General features: G+C 44.0%; 1 protein-coding gene across 1 annotated transcript; it reads left to right on the forward strand.

Moving 5' to 3' along the window:
* Positions 1 to 1371: 1371 nt before the first annotated feature.
* On the forward strand, positions 1372 to 17144 carry LOC139409837 (ankyrin repeat domain 55). The gene is made up of 11 exons (XM_071155223.1): positions 1372 to 1951; positions 5849 to 5968; positions 7161 to 7291; positions 8313 to 8422; positions 9729 to 9789; positions 10155 to 10283; positions 12633 to 12817; positions 13331 to 13498; positions 13741 to 14837; positions 15458 to 15559; positions 16443 to 17144. The coding sequence occupies exons 1-11, from the start codon at positions 1912 to 1914 to the stop codon at positions 16727 to 16729; spliced, it is 2430 nt and encodes an 809-aa protein (XP_071011324.1). The 5' UTR covers positions 1372 to 1911; the 3' UTR covers positions 16730 to 17144.
* The last annotated feature ends 514 nt before the right edge of the window (positions 17145 to 17658 follow it).

Raw genomic sequence — 17658 nt, forward strand, 5'->3', positions numbered from 1 at the left:
TCGATTCAAGTAAATCATAGAAATGATTCTGCTTAGGAGGCCAACAAGTACAGGACGACATTTAGGAAGAAGTATATCTACCCATGCAACCTCAAGACCATCCATTCTTAGATCTGAACGAGGGTTAAAATACACATAATTCCTAGTAAAAACACACACGCCGCCACTGTTTCAGTTGCAGCCAATTCTATGAATGCTATAACCCGGTAGCTCAACCTCATCCTCCTCAATTGACCCATCGAGCCAGGTCTCAGTCACAGCAACTACTGCTGTTAGGTTTAACTTAGGGCCTATATTTAAAGAGATTGAATGCAGCTCATCTATTTCACAAGCTGAAAATGTAGGATTGTCCAACATTTCAATTAGACATTAAGAAAATACAAATGTATTCTTGAAGACTCCTGTCCTAACCAGGAGGTTTGGCAACCCTATTTGAAAATGTTCATTACACTTTTATTTACAGATCAAACTGAGGTGCTTATTAATTAAATACTCCCATGATATCAATTAGCGACGCATTCTATTCTCCTAATTGAATATCATTTGCATAATGAAAGGAGAACATGTTGAGGAGAATTCCTTGAGGTATTTTTGTTTTCACACGTCAGCCTGGAAACCAGGCAGAGCCAGACAATCTTCCCACAGTCCTCCTTGCTGGTTCCCATGGTGACCGGCAGCACAATAACTATGAATGGAATGAAAATATGTCTCTCATGAGAGCATGGACCTCTATTGTTTTTTACTGAGAACAAACTCATGGGTCCTAGATTTATCTCACACGCCTTTATACTGTGAACTTTGTTCTTCGTACACATTGAAACATAGAAAATCATGAATATCCCCCCCCTCCATTCCCTATGCTGCCTAAAGAGTATTGGCTGAGAGAAGCTTTTCAACTTGAAAAAAATAAACATTGAACATGTATTTTCCCTTTCTTTTCACTTCTCCCGGACTCGGATATCACTCCTTCTGATATTTCTTAAGTTCTTTCAATTTTTAGGGATTTGTTCCGTATTGTTTTTATATTGTTAGGTATTACTGCACCGTTGGAGCTGGAAACATAAACATTTCGCTGCACCTGCGAAAACATCTGTAAAATATGTGTGTAAGTGACTGATAACATTTTATTTTATTTGATCCCGTTTTCATTCTGTCAATACCAAATGCTCTTTTAAATCCAGTGAGTATCTAGTATACACAACATTATCAAAGGACACTTCCTGGTGCTTAGCGTCTGTCAACTGGCAGACGCCAAGCACTCTGCCTCTGAATAGAGGCCTTAAAATAGCCTCTCGAAGGGGGCCGTGTGGTTCAGGTGCATACTAATGCAGCCTGGGTATCTGTGTGGCTGACTTGGGAGTGTGTCGCTCAGTCTGTCAGTGGCTCCACAATGAAAACATCCCCAGTCACCACCGGCAGGCTGCATTTTGACTCTCTGTCTTGCACATGCTCAGTGAGACTCCAGTCGTGAATCTTTTCATTCATGCTGTACATCTCTCTTCCTCCATCGCCTGGCTAGGCAAGCTGCTGCTGTAGCCTCCACCTTACCTCCACTCTGCTCTGTGCTGTCTCTGACAATGGATGATTGATTTCTCCATCCCTCCCGTTTATCCCTCGCTCCTCAGTGGGGAAAAGAAACAAGAAACAGGGGGAACACAAGACTGTCTTGGGGGAATTATTCTCTCTCCTCTCTTCTTTCCTGGGATGGATGGATGAGGATTTATATTGGTCATGTAACCCTTTTCAAGGCAGTAAAAGACGTGAGAGAAGAGGGAGAAGAGGAGGAGGAGAAGTAGATGAGCGATGTCTTGGGCTACAGTGTGAGGGAGGTTTTCAACAGAGGCATATGTGCCTCTCTAGTCTCTCGTCTCAGTGTTGATTTTGGACAGATGATGATGTTTTAGTTTGACCATGGAGTTCAGCGCGTCATCTGTGTTTGACCAGCAGAAAGGTAAGCAAGCAAGCAACCAGTGTTGGATGTTACATATCACAATAAGGAAGAGGAACTGGAACAGGGGAGAGAGAGAGCGAGAGAGAGGGAGGGAGAGGGAGATGGGGAGTGATGTCGCTGCCGCTGTTGCCATGGAAATGCTGTGTTCTCTCTACTTGGTTTTGGCATCATGATGAGTAGATGCTGGGTTTATGGCTGTTGTGTGGGATGACTAGCTAACAAGATCTAGCGTGTAGGGATCTAGTGTGAAGGGGTCTAGTGTGAAGGGGTCTAGTGTCAAGGGATCTAGTGTGCAGGGATCTAGTATGAAGGGACATTATCCATAAAGCGTGGTCTTAAATGAAAAGGTTTTATACCTCTAAGTGGAGAACCCTTTTTTAACCCTCTAAGGGGATTCTACATTGAATATACCACGGTTTAGAGGAAATCTTGCAGTGAGAGGTACTGCAATCCCATTCACAATAACTAGGTACTGCAATCCCATTCACAATAACTAGGTACTGCATTCCCATTCACAATAACTAGGTACTGCAATCCCATTCACAATAACTAGGTACTGCATTCCCATTCACAATAACTAGGTACTGCATTCCCATTCACAATAACTAGGACTGCATTCCCATTCACAATAACTAGGTACTGCAATCCCATTCACAATAACTAGGTACTGCATTCCCATTCACAATAACTAGGTACTGCAATCCCATTCACAATAACTAGGTACTGCATTCCCATTCACAATAACTAGGTACTGTATTCCCATTCACAATAACTAGGTACTGTATTCCCATTCACAACAACTAGGTACTGCATTCCCATTCACAATAACTAGGTACTGCATTCCCATTCACAATAACTAGGTACTGCATTCCCATTCACAATAACTAGGTACTGCATTCCCATTCACAATAACTAGGACTGCATTCCCATTCACAATAACTAGGTACTGCATTCCCATTCACAATAACTAGGTACTGCATTCCCATTCACAATAACTAGGTACTGTATTCCCATTCACAATAACTAGGTACTGCATTCCCATTCACAATTTTTATTTTTTTATTTTTTTATTTCACCTTTATTTAACTAGGATTGCATTCCCATTCCCAATAACTGTCCAGAGTTCTAGGAAGATTATCCAGCAAGAGCTCAATTTTATCTTCCTAGTTAGATATAGTAGATCTAGGGGAACCCTCATTTGTAAGTCATTCTACTCCTTATATTTATATGAATCATATTTCTATGATTGGAATTCCAATTTGAAATGGACTAATGTCAATATGACACCCTGGGGCCAAGGAAAGAGTAGCACACATTGGCTGTGGAATCAGGAATGGTGTGGTTGTGGTGTGGTTGTGGTGTGGTTGTGTTGTAAAGGTTGTGGTTGTGGTTGTGGTTGTGGTTGTGGCGTGGTTGTGTTGCGGACGTTGTGGTTATGGTATGGTTGTGTTGTGGAGGTTGTGGTGTGGTTGTGTTGTGGAGGTTGTGGTGTGGTTGTGTTGCGGATGTTGTGGTTGTGTTGCGGATGTTGTGGTTGTGGTGTGGTTGTGTTGTAGAGGTTGTGGTTGTGGTGTGGTTGGGTTGTGGAGGTTGTGGTTGTGGCGTGGTTGTGTTGCGGATGTTGTGGTTGTGTTGCGGATGTTGTGGTTGTGGTGTGGTTGTGTTGTAGAGGTTGTGGTTGTGGTGTGGTTGGGTTGTGGAGGTTGTGGTTGTGGCGTGGTTGTGTTGCGGATGTTGTGGTTGTGTTGCGGAGGTTGTGGTTGTGGTCTAGTTGTGTTGCGGAGGTTGTGGTTGTGGTCTAGTTGTGTTGCGGAGGTTGTGGTTGTGGTCTAGTTGTGTTGCGGAGGTTGTGGTTGTGGTCTAGTTGTGTTGCAGAGCTTGTGGTTGTGGTCTAGTTGTGTTGCGGAGGTTGTGGTTGTGGTCTAGTTGTGTTGCGGAGGTTGTGGTTGTGGTCTAGTTGTGTTGCGGAGGTTGTGGTTGTGGTCTAGTTGTGTTGCGGAGGTTGTGGTTGTGGTCTAGTTGTGTTGCGGAGGTTGTGGTTGTGTTGCGGACGTTGTGGTTATGGTATGGTTGTGCTGCGGACGTTGTGGTTGTGGTGTGGTTGCGTTGCGGAGGTTGTGGTGTTGTTGTGTTGCGGACGTTGTGGTTGTGGTGTGGTTGTGTTGCGGAGGTTGTGGTTGTGTTGCGGACGTTGTGGTTGTGTTGTGCAGGTTGTGGTTGTGTTGTGGAGCACATTAAGTTGGTGGCACCTTATTTGGGGTGTTGTGGTTGTGTTATGGCGGTTGAGCCAGATTGTGTCATGTCAGTGGAACACCAAGACTGACTTTCAATGTAATGATTTGATGGATTGCATAATATGTTCCCTCTTAATCAATCAATGAGAAAAGAAAGGTTCCCTCAATATATTAATATATTAACGGAGGGATGTTCTGCCACTCCAGGACCTTGAAATGCTTCTTACGAAGCCACTCCTTCGTTGCCCGGGCGGTGTGTTTGGGATCATTGTCATGCTGAAAGACCCAGCCACGTTTCATCTTCAATGCCCTTGCTGATGGAAGGAGGTTTTCACTCAAAATCTCACGATACATGGTCCCATTCATTCTTTCCTTTACACGGATCAGTCGTCCTGGTCCCTTTGCAGAAAAACTGCCCCAAAGCATGATGTTTCCACCCCCATGCAACCCCAGATCGAGGGAGATTATCAGTGGTCTTGTATGTCTTCCATTTCCTAATAATTGTTCCCACAGTTGATTTCTTCAAACCAAGCTGCTTACCTATTGCAGATGCAGTCTTCCCAGCCTGGTGCAGGTCTACAATTTTGTTTCTGGTGTCCTTTGACAGCTCTTTGGTCTTGGCCATAGTGGAGTTTGGAGTGTGACTGTTTGAGGTTGTGGACAGGTGTCTTTTATACTGATAACAAGTTCAAACAGGTGCCATTAATACAGGTAACGAGTGGAGGACAGAGGAGCCTCTTAAAGAAGAAGTTACAGGTCTGTGAGAGCCAGAATTGTTGCTTGTTTGTAGGTGACCAAATACTTATTTTCCACCATAATTTGCAAATAAATTCATGAAAAATCCATCAATGTGATTTTCTGGATTTTTTTCTTCTCATTTTGTCTGTCATAGTTGAAGTGTACCTATGATGAAAATTACAGGCCTCTTTCATCTTTTAAGTGGGAGAACTTGCACAATTGGTGGCTGACTAAATACTTTTTTGCCCCACTGTATATGTACTGTATAACCACATTGATATATATAACCACATTGATATATGTAATGTATAACCACATTGATATATATATAACCACATTGATATATTTACTGTATAACCACATTGATATATATAACCACATTGATATATTTACTGTATAACCAAATTTATATATGTACTGTATAACCACATTGATATATGTACTGTATAACCACATTTATATATATATAACCACATTGATATATGTACTGTATAACCACATTGATATATTTACTGTATAACCAAATGTATATATGTACTGTATAACCACATTGATATATGTACTGTATAACCACATTTATATATATATAACCACATTGATATATGTACTGTATAACCACATTGATATATATAACCACATTGATATATGTACTGTATAACCACATTGATATATATATATAACCACATTGATATATTTACTGTATAACCACATTTATATATATATAACCACATTGATATATGTACTGTATAACCACATTGATATATTTACTGTATAACCACATTGATATATATAACCACATTGATATATGTACTGTATAACCACATTGATATATGTACTGTATAACCACATTGATATATTTACTGTATAACCACATTGATATATTTACTGTATAACCACATTGTATTTGTATCCTTGGCTCCTATAGATTCTGCTGAAGAAGTGGATCTGAACGTCGTTTACCAAGCAGCCGCCAATGGGGATGTCAACACATTAACAGCAACCATACGGGAGGATCCCTCCATTTTGGAGTACTGTGATGGTGAAGGTATGAACTGCCAGGGTAGGAAAACTCGGGTAACCAAAATCCCTGCTTTTCCAGAAATCACGGTTGGAAGATTCCTGGAATCAAGGTGGAATAAGCAGGATATCTGTGAATCCTCCAACCTCCACGTGGAAAAAGTTGTATGAAGTGCTTACGAAGCCTGTATGTACTGTAGTACTTATGAAGCCTGTATGTAGTGCTTATGAAGCCTGTATGTACTGTAGTACTTATGAAGCCTGTATGTAGTGCTTATGAAGCCTGTATGTACTGTAGTACTTATGAAGCCTGTATGTAGTGCTTATGAAGCCTGTATGTACTGTAGTACTTATGAAGCCTGTATGTAGTGCTTATGACGCTTGTATGTAGTGCTTATGAAGCTTTTATATATGTTACTGTATATTAGTTGTATTAGTTCACTTGGCTTAAGTATGTCAAAGTGTACTAGTGACAAGCTCCCAACGTCCCACTGATCATCTGTCATGCAGTAGGATGCTGACAGCTGATCTTATTAACTAAAGAAGAAGACATTGCTTCAAATGAAACAGATATCTCTCAGTCATCAGAATCAGAACTGTCTTCTTGATGTTCAGTACAGCATGGCTACAGAGCCTTGTTCTGGGATCATGGTTTCAGGACAGGAGGCAAGGAGAGGAAGTTACTTTTAAGATTGCACCTATATTGGCGCAGTGGTTAAGGACGCTGTACTGCAGCGCCAGCTGTGCCACCAGAGACTCTGGGTTCCCATCCAGGCTCTGTCGTAACCGACCGGGAGGTCCGTGGGGCGACCCACAATTGGCCTAGCGTTGTCCGGGTTAGGGGGGGTTTGGACGGTAGGGATATCCTTGTCTCATCGCGCACCAGCGTCTCCTGCGGGCCGGGCGCAGTGCGCGCTAACCAAGGTTGCCAGGTGCACGGTGTTTCCTCCGACACATTGGTGCGGCTTGCTTCCGGGTTGGATGCGCGCTGTGTTAAGAAGCAGTGCGGCTTGGTTGGGTTGTGTATCGGAGGACGCATGACTTTCAACCTTCGTGTCTCCCAAGCCCGTACGGGAGCTGTAGCGATGAGACAAGATAGTAGCTACTAAAAGAATTGGATACAACGAAATTGGGGAGAAAAAGGGGTAAAATGTAAAAAAAATATTTAAAAAAATTAAATAAAAGATTGCACCTATATGTTTAATGTTCTCTGGCTGTAGGCTCCACCCCTTTGATGCATGCGGTGTCGGGGAGGCAGGTGGACACGGTGAAACTCCTGCTGAAGATGGGTACCTCCATCAATACCCAGGATGCCTGTGGAAGGACTTCGCTCTCCCTAGCGACATATCTGGTACCGAACAATATACAACACACAACACAACACACAACACCTGCTCGCACACTCGTTTTTTTTTTATCCCTATTTTTTGTTAAGCTTCTACAATTATTATTATATAGATATAGCAAGTGTTTTATTTAATTCTGTGTCCAAAACTGATTATACTGACATTCCAATCTCATCTCCGGGCTCAAATACATATGGCTGTTCAGCACCTGACATATCGGTAGATAACTTTACATTGGGGCCCCATTTGAATGCTTTGAAAATGCCTCTTCTTTCCTCCTTTCCTCCATCTGTCACGCCCTGACCTTAGTTCCTTTTTTATGTCTCTATTTTGGTTTGGTCGGGGCGTGAGTTGGGGTGGGCATTCTATGTTGTTTGTCTGTGTTTACTTTTCTATGTGTTTGGCCCGGTATGGTTCCCAATCAGAGGCAGCTGTCTATCGTTATCTCTGATTGAGAACTATACTTAGGTTGCCTTTTCCCACCTGGTGTTTGTGGGTAGTTGCTTTCTGTTTTTGTGTCAGCACCAGACAGAACTGTTTCGGTTGTTCTCTTTGTTGTTTTGCATTTTAGTGTTCAGTTTCGAAAAAACAATATGAACACGTACCACGCTGCACCTTGGTCCTCACCTTCTTCCACCAACGGCCGTTACACCATCAACAATCTAACATGACACAGTTGACTAGTGAAAGCAATCCAGTCACATCAGTGATTCATTACTTAAAAGGGAAGGATGTACTTTCAAGGTATTGGAAGCGGACCCTATGTTTGCCATCTTAATAGTCAGGAGTATGATTCATTTCCTATGAGGTTAGAGTCTAAACTGTACTGAACAACAACCATCCAAGTAGTTGACTGGAAGCTTTTACAGAGTGCATTGCAAAATTGTCAGAAACAATTGTTTTCTTTTTAAAACTAAATCCTTTGTGCATTGTCTTTGAGAGGCACTTTCAAAAAGCCACATATGTGTCTGTCATAAAAAAAACAGAAGTGCCTTGATAACCTCCATTTTTGTTTGTTTTTTAAAGGGGTGGCTCGAAGGCTGCGTGTGTTTGCTGCGAAATGGAGCCAAGCAAAACATCCCCGATAAAAATGGTCGCCTGCCTCTTCACGCAGCGACCGCTGAGATCGACCTCAAGTAATTCATTTAATACATGTTTAACGTGTAGCTATTATACTGACTATAGAGTACAGATGTAGGATCTTAATTTAATCAAATTTGTTAAAGCAGGAAAATGATCCTGCAGCAACAGGAAATGGGAATTATTATGTGGATTATAATTATGGATATTTTTTGTAGGGGTAGGTACATTTTTTGTGAGGGCAAATCAAGTCAGAAATGTTAAAGTGGAAATTACAAACTTCAGAATCCTTTTAAAAACCCAAATACACTACAAGTTTGTATTTCCTACTTTGCATGAACATTCTCAGCAACAAAAGATCTCAGATCAAATTAAGATCCTACATCTGTAGGCATTGAAAACAATGGTGTTAGAAGAAACCGTTGGAGAAATGAGTCATAGGCGTAATCACGGCATAAAAGATGCTGAACAACAAGTGCGTTAGCAAGCATCCAGTTCAGGAAATAGAAAGCCCACCTCTGTAAAATTACCCACAGATGGTATCAATAAGCACTCAGTCTCCATGTTACACTGAGCATGTTGTATACATAAAAGAAGGCTAATGGCTCAGTGACTGCTGCAAGTTAAGTAGCTTATTTACTGGAACAGGAAAGCCTGGTTTACTAGGGTGTGTGTATGTATGTGCAGTCCCCATAGCGACCACAGACCTTTGCTTGATATGCTAAGGCAGCAGCAGCTGCTCCAGTGGTCTCTTTCTCTCACTCCCTCCCCCCACTCTCGCTTCTCTCTCTCTCTCTCTCTCTCTCTCTCTCTCTTTCTCAAATCTCGCTCACTCTCTCTGAATGTGGGAAGACAGGGTCTGTCGATTTGGATCCAGCAGCCCAGTGCTGTCAACAACAGAGGCACTTTCTCTCGTCCTGCTTCCTTTCTCTCCCAAGCCGTCTGGCAAAGCTATTAGCTGCCGGACTTGATAACAGCAGAGGCGTAGCTTAGTAACTTACCCTCAACTCCACAGCCGAGACTGAACAACAAAATATAAGTCTGTAGCATTTGGACACTCCTATTAGTACCATGTTTACAATCCCCCCATGTGAGCCAGTTAGTGCAGAATAACAGCATGTTTCAGGGGATCAGTTAGTGCAGAATAACAGCATGTTTCAGAGGATCAGTTTGAAGGCGAGGCGCAGAATCGATATTCTTGATCACATAATAAATAGTTATTTGGGTTGGTTGCTATGGTGATGTGTAGATCTGTGATTCTGTGCAGTCCGACTGCAATGTAGTCAATATCAAACCTGCACCATTTACTCTTGATACACATTGTGCAGGTTTTGGCAACACAAACTTTGATTTGATTTGCAGACTCATGGCAGTCCTGCTGCAGCAATCGACTGCGTGTGAAATCAACCACCAAGACAACGAGGTATGAAAACTGAACAGTGATACCATAGTAACCTGGGAATACACAGTACCGGCATGGGACAGGATGGCGCATAATATAAAAAGAGCCTCTCCCTGATGTAATGGCATCCTACTAGCTCTGAGAGGGAAAGCATGATGAATGACCTAAATATGGAGAATGAATTACCATCTACGCATTTATGTACCACAAGTAGGGCCTTGAGTTTTTCTGACCACCTGACAAGGTAAAGGCCCAGGCCCTAGTTTTAAGTTGATGTGTTCAGGTAAAACCAATAAGGAGTGATAAACTAAGATGATGCTACATTCAGTGTTCTGGAAAGCTATGTCTAGTTTGCATTGCGACCAATTCTCATTGGTTCTCTGTAGGGCATGACTGCTCTTCATTGGGCATCTTTCCACAACCGTCCTGAGCATGTGCAGGCTCTCCTGCAGAAAGGGGCGGATCCCACACTGGTGGACAAGGACTTCAAGACAGCCCTCCATTGGGCAGTACAGGTAGGAGACAGCCCTCCATTGGGCAGTGCAAGTAGGAGACTGCCCTCCATTGGGCAGTGCAGGTAGGAGACAGCCCTCCATTGGGCAGTGCAGGTAGAAGACAGCCTTCCATTGGGCAGTGCAGGTAGGAGGAGGCCTCCATTGGGCAGTGCAGGTAGGATACAACCCTCCATTGAGCAGTGCAGGTAGGAGACAGCCCTCCATTGGGCAGTGCAGGTAGGAGACAGCCCTCCATTGAGCAGTGCAGGAAGGAGACAGCCCTCCATTGGGCAGTGCAGGTAGAAAACAGCCCTCCATTGGGCAGTGCAGGTAGGAGACAACCCTCCATTGAGCAGTGCAGGAAGGAGACAGCCCTCCATTGGGCAGTGCAGGTAGAAAACAGCCCTCTATTGGGCAGTGCAGGTAGAAAACAGCCCTCCATTGAGCAGTGCAGGTAGGATACAACCCTCCATTGGGCAGTGCAGGTAGAAAACAACCCTCCATTGAGCAGTGCAGAATGGGGAAAACTTACTGCCACTGTGGGATTTGAACAAGGCCTTTAAGGGGCCAGATTCCCGGACACAGATTAAGCCTTATTTCAATGGAGATTGTCATTTGAGCATGCCTTACTAGCTGTAAGTTGCTCTAGAAAAGGGTGTCTGCTAAATGTAGTATGTAGAATGTTACAGACGCACAAAAATCATACCCAAGACATGCTAACCTCTCACCATTACAATAACAAGGGAGGTTAGCATTTTTTTATGATATTTATGGCTCTGAAACTTTCTCACTCATCCTTATTCAAGATTCATTCAGGACTATTCATAATCATGGTAGCATTCACAATAATGTAGAAGTGTTAAGTAACATTCTATTCTTAATTACAAAATAATCTGAAACACAACCAAAACAAACAGCAAATGCATCCAACGAGTTTGTAGAGTCCCAAGCTTGATGTAATTATTGTGTGTTAGGAATATGGAACCAAATACGACATTTTTGTCTATTTTAATACACATACAAGTGAATTTGTCCCAATACTTGGTCCCCTAGAACAAAAAGTGCTGTAATTTCTAAACGGTTCACTCGATATAGATGAAAATACCCTCAAATGAAAGCTGACAGTGTGCACTTTAACCTCATAGTCCTGGTATCATTTCAAAATGACACACAGAAGGTGTCACTGTCCTAATACTTTTGCTGGTCACTGTATTCATTTATTTGTTGACCCGTTTTAGTTTCGTTACGGTCTGTTAATTATTTCTGGCTTCATTCGAGGTTTGCAATAATCCGCCATATATGAAACCACATTGGCTGAAAGCTTTTACTCTACATATTGTAGTTCTAAAGCTTCTACACGAGTAGATTTGAAAGCTTGCGGGTACATGTGCATTACATACATTGAAGATAAATCCACTCCTAGACTCACACATCTGAGCAACCATGCAGTGATCATGCATTAGTTCTGTTTTATGTCATTTGTTTCCCATTGAGGATACCAGTGCCGCCACCTGGCCAATATTGTGACATGTGAATCCCAAAATAGTCTGAAATGAAGAAGTCTGTCTGGTGGGACAGAACACTGCAACATATTCTATTATGTGGTCAGAGTTGTCTTAGTCAGCTTTGTCAATTTGCCACATAATTAGGTTGTTAATGTCACTGCAATCATTCATAGCAGTGATGGTCAGAGGCTGTATGTATCAAGTGTCTCAAAGTTGAAATGCTGATCTAGGATGAGTTTAGCCTTTTTGATCACAATGAATAAGGTTAAATGGACTGCGGGGACCTATTCCTCAGTCAGCACACATCTACTGTAACTTCCCCTGCACTGTTGCATTAACAAAACCAATACATATCTTCATTACACACATAAGTCATTTGATTTTTTGTTCTGAGTGCAAATCGGGCCTTTGTATGAAACAGAGGTGGTTCAGTGAACCATGCTTGCGTTGATGAGTAACCTTGCCTGAGACCAGAAGACTTGCCTTAGCTCCCTGCAGCTAACACAGTCTTACTCAATGGATTTAAAACCCTGCTGTTCTAATCATTATTCTCTCTCTCTGTCTCTCTGTCTCTCTCTCTGTCTCTCTCTCTCTCTGTCTCTCTGTCTCTCTCTCTGTCTCTGTCTCTGTCTCTCTCTCTCTCTGTCTCTCTGTCTCTCTCTCTCTCTGTCTCTCTCTCTCTCTGTCTCTCTGTCTCTCTGTCTCTGTCTCTGTCTCTCTCTCTCTCTCTCTCTGTCTCTCTCTCTCTGTCTCTCTCTCTCTGTCTCTCTCTCTCTCTCTCTCTGTCTCTCTCTATCTCTCTCTGTCTCTCTCTCTGTCTCTCTCTCTCTCTCTGTCTCTCTCTCTCTCTGTCTCTCTCTGGCAGAGTGGCAGCATATTCATGTGTTCTCTCATCCTGGAGCACAGCCTTGGCTCCTCGGTCATCAACTACGACGACGAAAACGGAAAGACCTGCGTGCACATCGCCGCTGCCGCTGGATACAGCGCCATCCTCTATGAGTTGGCGCGCTTTGCCGAGACTAACCTGCAGGCCCTGGATGTGGACGAACGGTAAACAAAAATGGCAGCACATTGTTTTCTTTGAAATTGCCACCAGTCTATGTTTCCAGTCTCTGTTTGTCAAACAAAAAAACATTGATTGTAAAGTTAAACAAATCATAAATCTCCATACACAAGGACTACTTTTAACAATTTCCACTGAACATTTTGCAAAAATGCATTTACTTGAAGAACAGTGCAGATGCAAAATTTGGTTTGTGCTGTTTGTGCCGTCATTCTGTTACCGTGGAATTTCCCATTACTGGTTGGTAAATTCATTGACTTATCATGAATAACTTCACCGTGGAATTTCCCATTACTGGTTGGTAAATTCATTGACTTATCATGAATAACTTCACCGTGGAATTTGCCATTACTGGTTGGTAAATTCATTGACTTATCATGAATAACTTCACCGTGGAATTTCCCATTACTGGTTGGTAAATTCATTGACTTATCATGAATAACTTCACCGTTCACGATAGGCTGATTCAGTGGATTGAATAAGATCTGTTCATCCTCCAGGACCCCTCTTCATTGGGCGGCAGCAGCGGGGAAGGAGGACTGTGTCCAGGCCTTACTGCAACTAGGGGTGGAGACAGGGCCCAGGGACATCAACGAGAACACACCGCTCACATATGCAATGTACTGTGGCCACACTGCCTGCATCAAGCTGCTCTCAGCTGACAACAGGTTGAATAACGCTGCATTCCGTGTGTGTGTGTGTGTGTGTGTGTGTGTGTGTGTGTGTGTATATGTAGTTTCCATTAATTACAGGTGGAAAGGCCATGCAATAATTCTGTGTGCAGTCGGACATGTTGATTATTTGCAGATTAGTAAAGCCAAAAATCTCTTGGAAAAGAAAATGCCTGCCATCCATTTTAAACCAGAGTTGTGAATAAGACTTCATGGTCTCATTGATTGATTGCCTACAGATCCAATTCAGCCAGAAAGCTGCCTTCCCAGGGCAGTGATCCATCCCAGCTGCCTTCCCAGGGCAGAGACCCATCCCAGCTGCCTTCCCAGGGCAGTGATCCATCCCAGCTACCTTCCCAGGGCAGTGATCCATCCCAGCTACCTTCCCAGAGCAGTGATCCATCCCAGCTGCCTTCCCAGGGGAGTGACCCATCCCAGCTGCCTTCCCAGGGGAGTGACCCATCCCAGCTGCCTTCCCAGGGGAGTGACCCATCCCAGCTGCCTTCCCAGGGCAGTGATCCATCCCAGCTGCCTTCCCAGGTGTGTGACCCAGCCCAGCTGCCTTCCCAGGGCAGTGATCCATCCCAGCTGCCTTCTCAGAGGAGTGACCCATGCCAGCTGCCTTCCCAGGGCAGTGATCCATCCCAGCTGCCTTCTCAGGAGAGTGACCCATCCCAGCTGTCTTCCCAGGGGAGTGACCCATCCCAGAAGAAGGAGGGCAAGTTCCGCATGCTCAACCAGATTTTCTCTTGCAAGAGGAAGGAGCACTACACCACCCGCAAGAGAGAGCTGGGCCGCGACGGACACCTGAGGGAGGAGACCTCAGAGGTGGATGACATCATCACCATGTTCGATTGTCTGGCTGACTCCTCTTCAGCCAAGGAGCTTGAAAACGAACGCTCCAAAGTCAGGAAACGGCCTTCGATCGAAGCAGCGCAGAAACTCAATCCACTCGACATCCGGACGGCGAAGGACTACAAGGGACTGCCTCCTATACGGACGCAAAGCCTTCCGCCCATCAATCTGGGCACGTCTTTGTTGGCCATCTCCCAGAGTGCTGTGGAGCAGAGTCAAGCCACGAGGCCGATGGTCAACCACTTTGCACACCGCTCTCAGAAAAGCAAGAGTGAGCATGACTTATTTGACAGCAGGCCGAAGGGACAAGCGTTGGTCAGTCATTCCTGGAAGACCGAGGCCAATCAGTCCATTTTGGCCCACAAATCCTGGATATCACCCCCACCAGAAAGGCTGTTGGACAAACTGTACCATGAGACTTATGGACCTACTGATGTCGTCTGCCCACACCAAGCCCCATACATACAGAAGAACGAACAAGGTATTATTACTTGAGTCTTTCACAAGGTAAGATGGGTCGAGTTTTTCACAAGGTGGGATGAGTTAAGTATTTCACAAGGTAAGATGGGTCGAGTTTTTCACAAGGTGGGATGAGTTAAGTATTTCACAAGGTAGGATGGGTCGAGTTTTTCACAAGGTGGGATGAGTTAAGTATTTCACAAGGTAAGATGGGTCGAGTTTTTCACAAAAAGGAGAGGCTAACAGTCTCTGGTTTAGCAGAGGGGATGTGTGACTAACTGAAACATAAAAACTTGTGGTGCATTCTCATGAGTTATCAAGTGAGTCATCTCACTGTCCTTTCACCAGAGCTAAGCAGCAGTTAGCAAAAAAGCCACATCCTGCTAAAATAATATACAGTAGATAGCTGCACTTGACTTCACTGTTCACACCCTGAGTCCGATTTGATTCAAAACCAGTAGCCCTAACCGTTTTTCTTGCCTAAAATAGCAAGGAAGTGACGCATGAGAAAACGTTTGAAGTTCTATGCAGTTGAGTTTTGATGATTCTTCTCAACAAGGGAACGTAACTTCTGCTTTACATCAACACAATGTATGCATCCAAGTGCATGCTAATAACATGATGTACTTCTCTTCACCACAGCTCCAAATACACACCTGCTAACTCTGGACAGGTTAAACATGAGGGAGACTGCACTAACACGGAACTGCTTGGCCCCCATTCGTGACCACTGTACACACCGGTGTAAGTCCTTGAAAACTTCAGAGCTCTGAATGCATGCATGAATTCGATTCCTTTCTGTGCTAAAACTACAAAGCTTGATGTTATATTATGTAAGGGAAACGTCCTTGGGGATGTATTGTCATATCTTAGTATCACTGCATCGCAATCTATACAACATGTTCCACTACAATTTCAGTATAGCCAGCTACTAGAAGTTAGCTTTTGTGACACTCTGGGTCAAGTCTTGAGGCAGTATTCTATTTTATTTTACCTTTATTTAACTAGGCAAGTCAGTTAAGAACAAATTCTTATTTTCAATGACGGCCTAGGAACAGTGGGTTAACTGCCTGTTCAGGGGCAGAACGACAGATTTGTACCTTGTCAGCTCAGGGGTTTGAACTTGCAACCTTCCGGTTTCTAGTCCACCGCTCTAACCACTAGGTTACCCTGCCGCCCTGTTCCCCTCCAGAGTGGCAGAGTAACATTCAGTGCACAGGTAGGTAGGTATGTCCAAATGTTGAGAAGTGGAGGTGCGTCCTCTTAATATAGATAGCAAATTGACGGGCCTCCCGGGTGGCGCAGTGGTTAAGGGCGCTGTACTGCAGCGTCAGCTGTGCCACCAGAGATTCTGGGTTCGCGCCCAGGCTCTGTCGTAACCGGCCGCGACCGGGAGGTCCGTGGGGCGACGCACAATTGGCCTAGCGTCGTCCGGGTTAGGGAGGGTTTGGCCGGTAGGGATATCCTTGTCTCATTGCGCACCAGCGACTCCTGTGGCGGGCCGGGAGCAGTACGCGCTAACCAAAAAAAAAAGCAAATTGAGGATGCAAAGAAGATTATTCTAGGCCTTCTTGTAGAGATGATTGCCAACACATACCAAACACTTTACAAGCGTTTCCCTCTGCAGTCTCCTTGCCACCAGACCAAGTCTCTAAAGGGGTGAGGAAGTCCAAGTCCCTGCCTCTCAACACCCTTTGTCGGGGACAAGGGGGTCTCCCGCCGCCAGTGATCTCCAAGACCCAGAGGCCAGGGATCCCCCAAAGCCCGTCCTTGTGCTCCTTCCTGCCCATGCTGAATGGAGACCCTCTGAGGAGCGTGCAGGTGCTCCCTGCCATCCCATCCCAGAGGAAATACAGCCCCACTGTGGGCCAACCCAAAATAGACACCCTCAGTAAACTGGACAACAGAACCTGATGCAACCGCATAGCTCATTGGAGGCTTGGAGAGATATGTGGTGGAGTGGACCTGATTGGAAACTGGACTTGGCTGGGTTAGCTAACAGCAGGCTATTTTCTGTGGAATTTTGAATGAAATTTGTCCCTAAGTGTAAAAAAAATTATAATAATTGTCCCTGAGTCTAAAAACGGACTAAACTCATCAAGAGGGACTCTACTGTATGCCACAGTAAATTGCTCAAGACTTTGCAAACCTTTGTTAATAAACAGCATCCTATTTTTACACGTTTATACTGTACTTAGTGGTGGAAATTACACAATTCAAGGCATGCACTGTGTACTGTTTGATTATCTTACACTTTGAAATTGAGACTTTATGTTGAGGTTGTCATGTGACTGTTTCGCTAAATGAATAAAATATATGACATTTTTGTTATTTTTGGCTTGCGTTAGGTAATTTTTCAGTTGTGTGAAGGAGACGAGGCACATTTGCATGATGCATGATCAACTTATTGATCCATTCCTGATCACCATACAGGAAATGTCCACGATCCTCCACTATTACTGGTCTGACTGCACCTCTTTTAATATGTTTTTAATTTATTCCCCTTTCATGTATGTTTTCTCCGTCCTGGCGCTAGGGCCGAGATCTATGTTGACCATTATCACTACTGTAACCACTCGGGAGGTCTGAGTATGTGGGAGTGGAAGGGGATGGGGCAGGAAAATCAAGCATGTTCACGGTGGTAGTGTAGTGACATAGACTTACTACTGAGATCTGAAGACTCCCCCAAGCTTATAGCCATAGGCTTTAGCTCAGTGGACTGCTACAATGGTGTTGTGGCAGGAGACCTGAGCACACAGTAGTTGGTCCCTGGTCACATTCACGGTGCTTATAAGACAACTGGGTACTCGGAAGTCAAATCATGACATCAGTGATCTTCAGGT

The sequence above is a fragment of the Oncorhynchus clarkii genome, chromosome 5 (genome assembly GCF_045791955.1).
Source record: "Oncorhynchus clarkii lewisi isolate Uvic-CL-2024 chromosome 5, UVic_Ocla_1.0, whole genome shotgun sequence".
In the NCBI taxonomy this organism is placed as follows: Eukaryota; Metazoa; Chordata; class Actinopteri; order Salmoniformes; family Salmonidae; genus Oncorhynchus; species Oncorhynchus clarkii.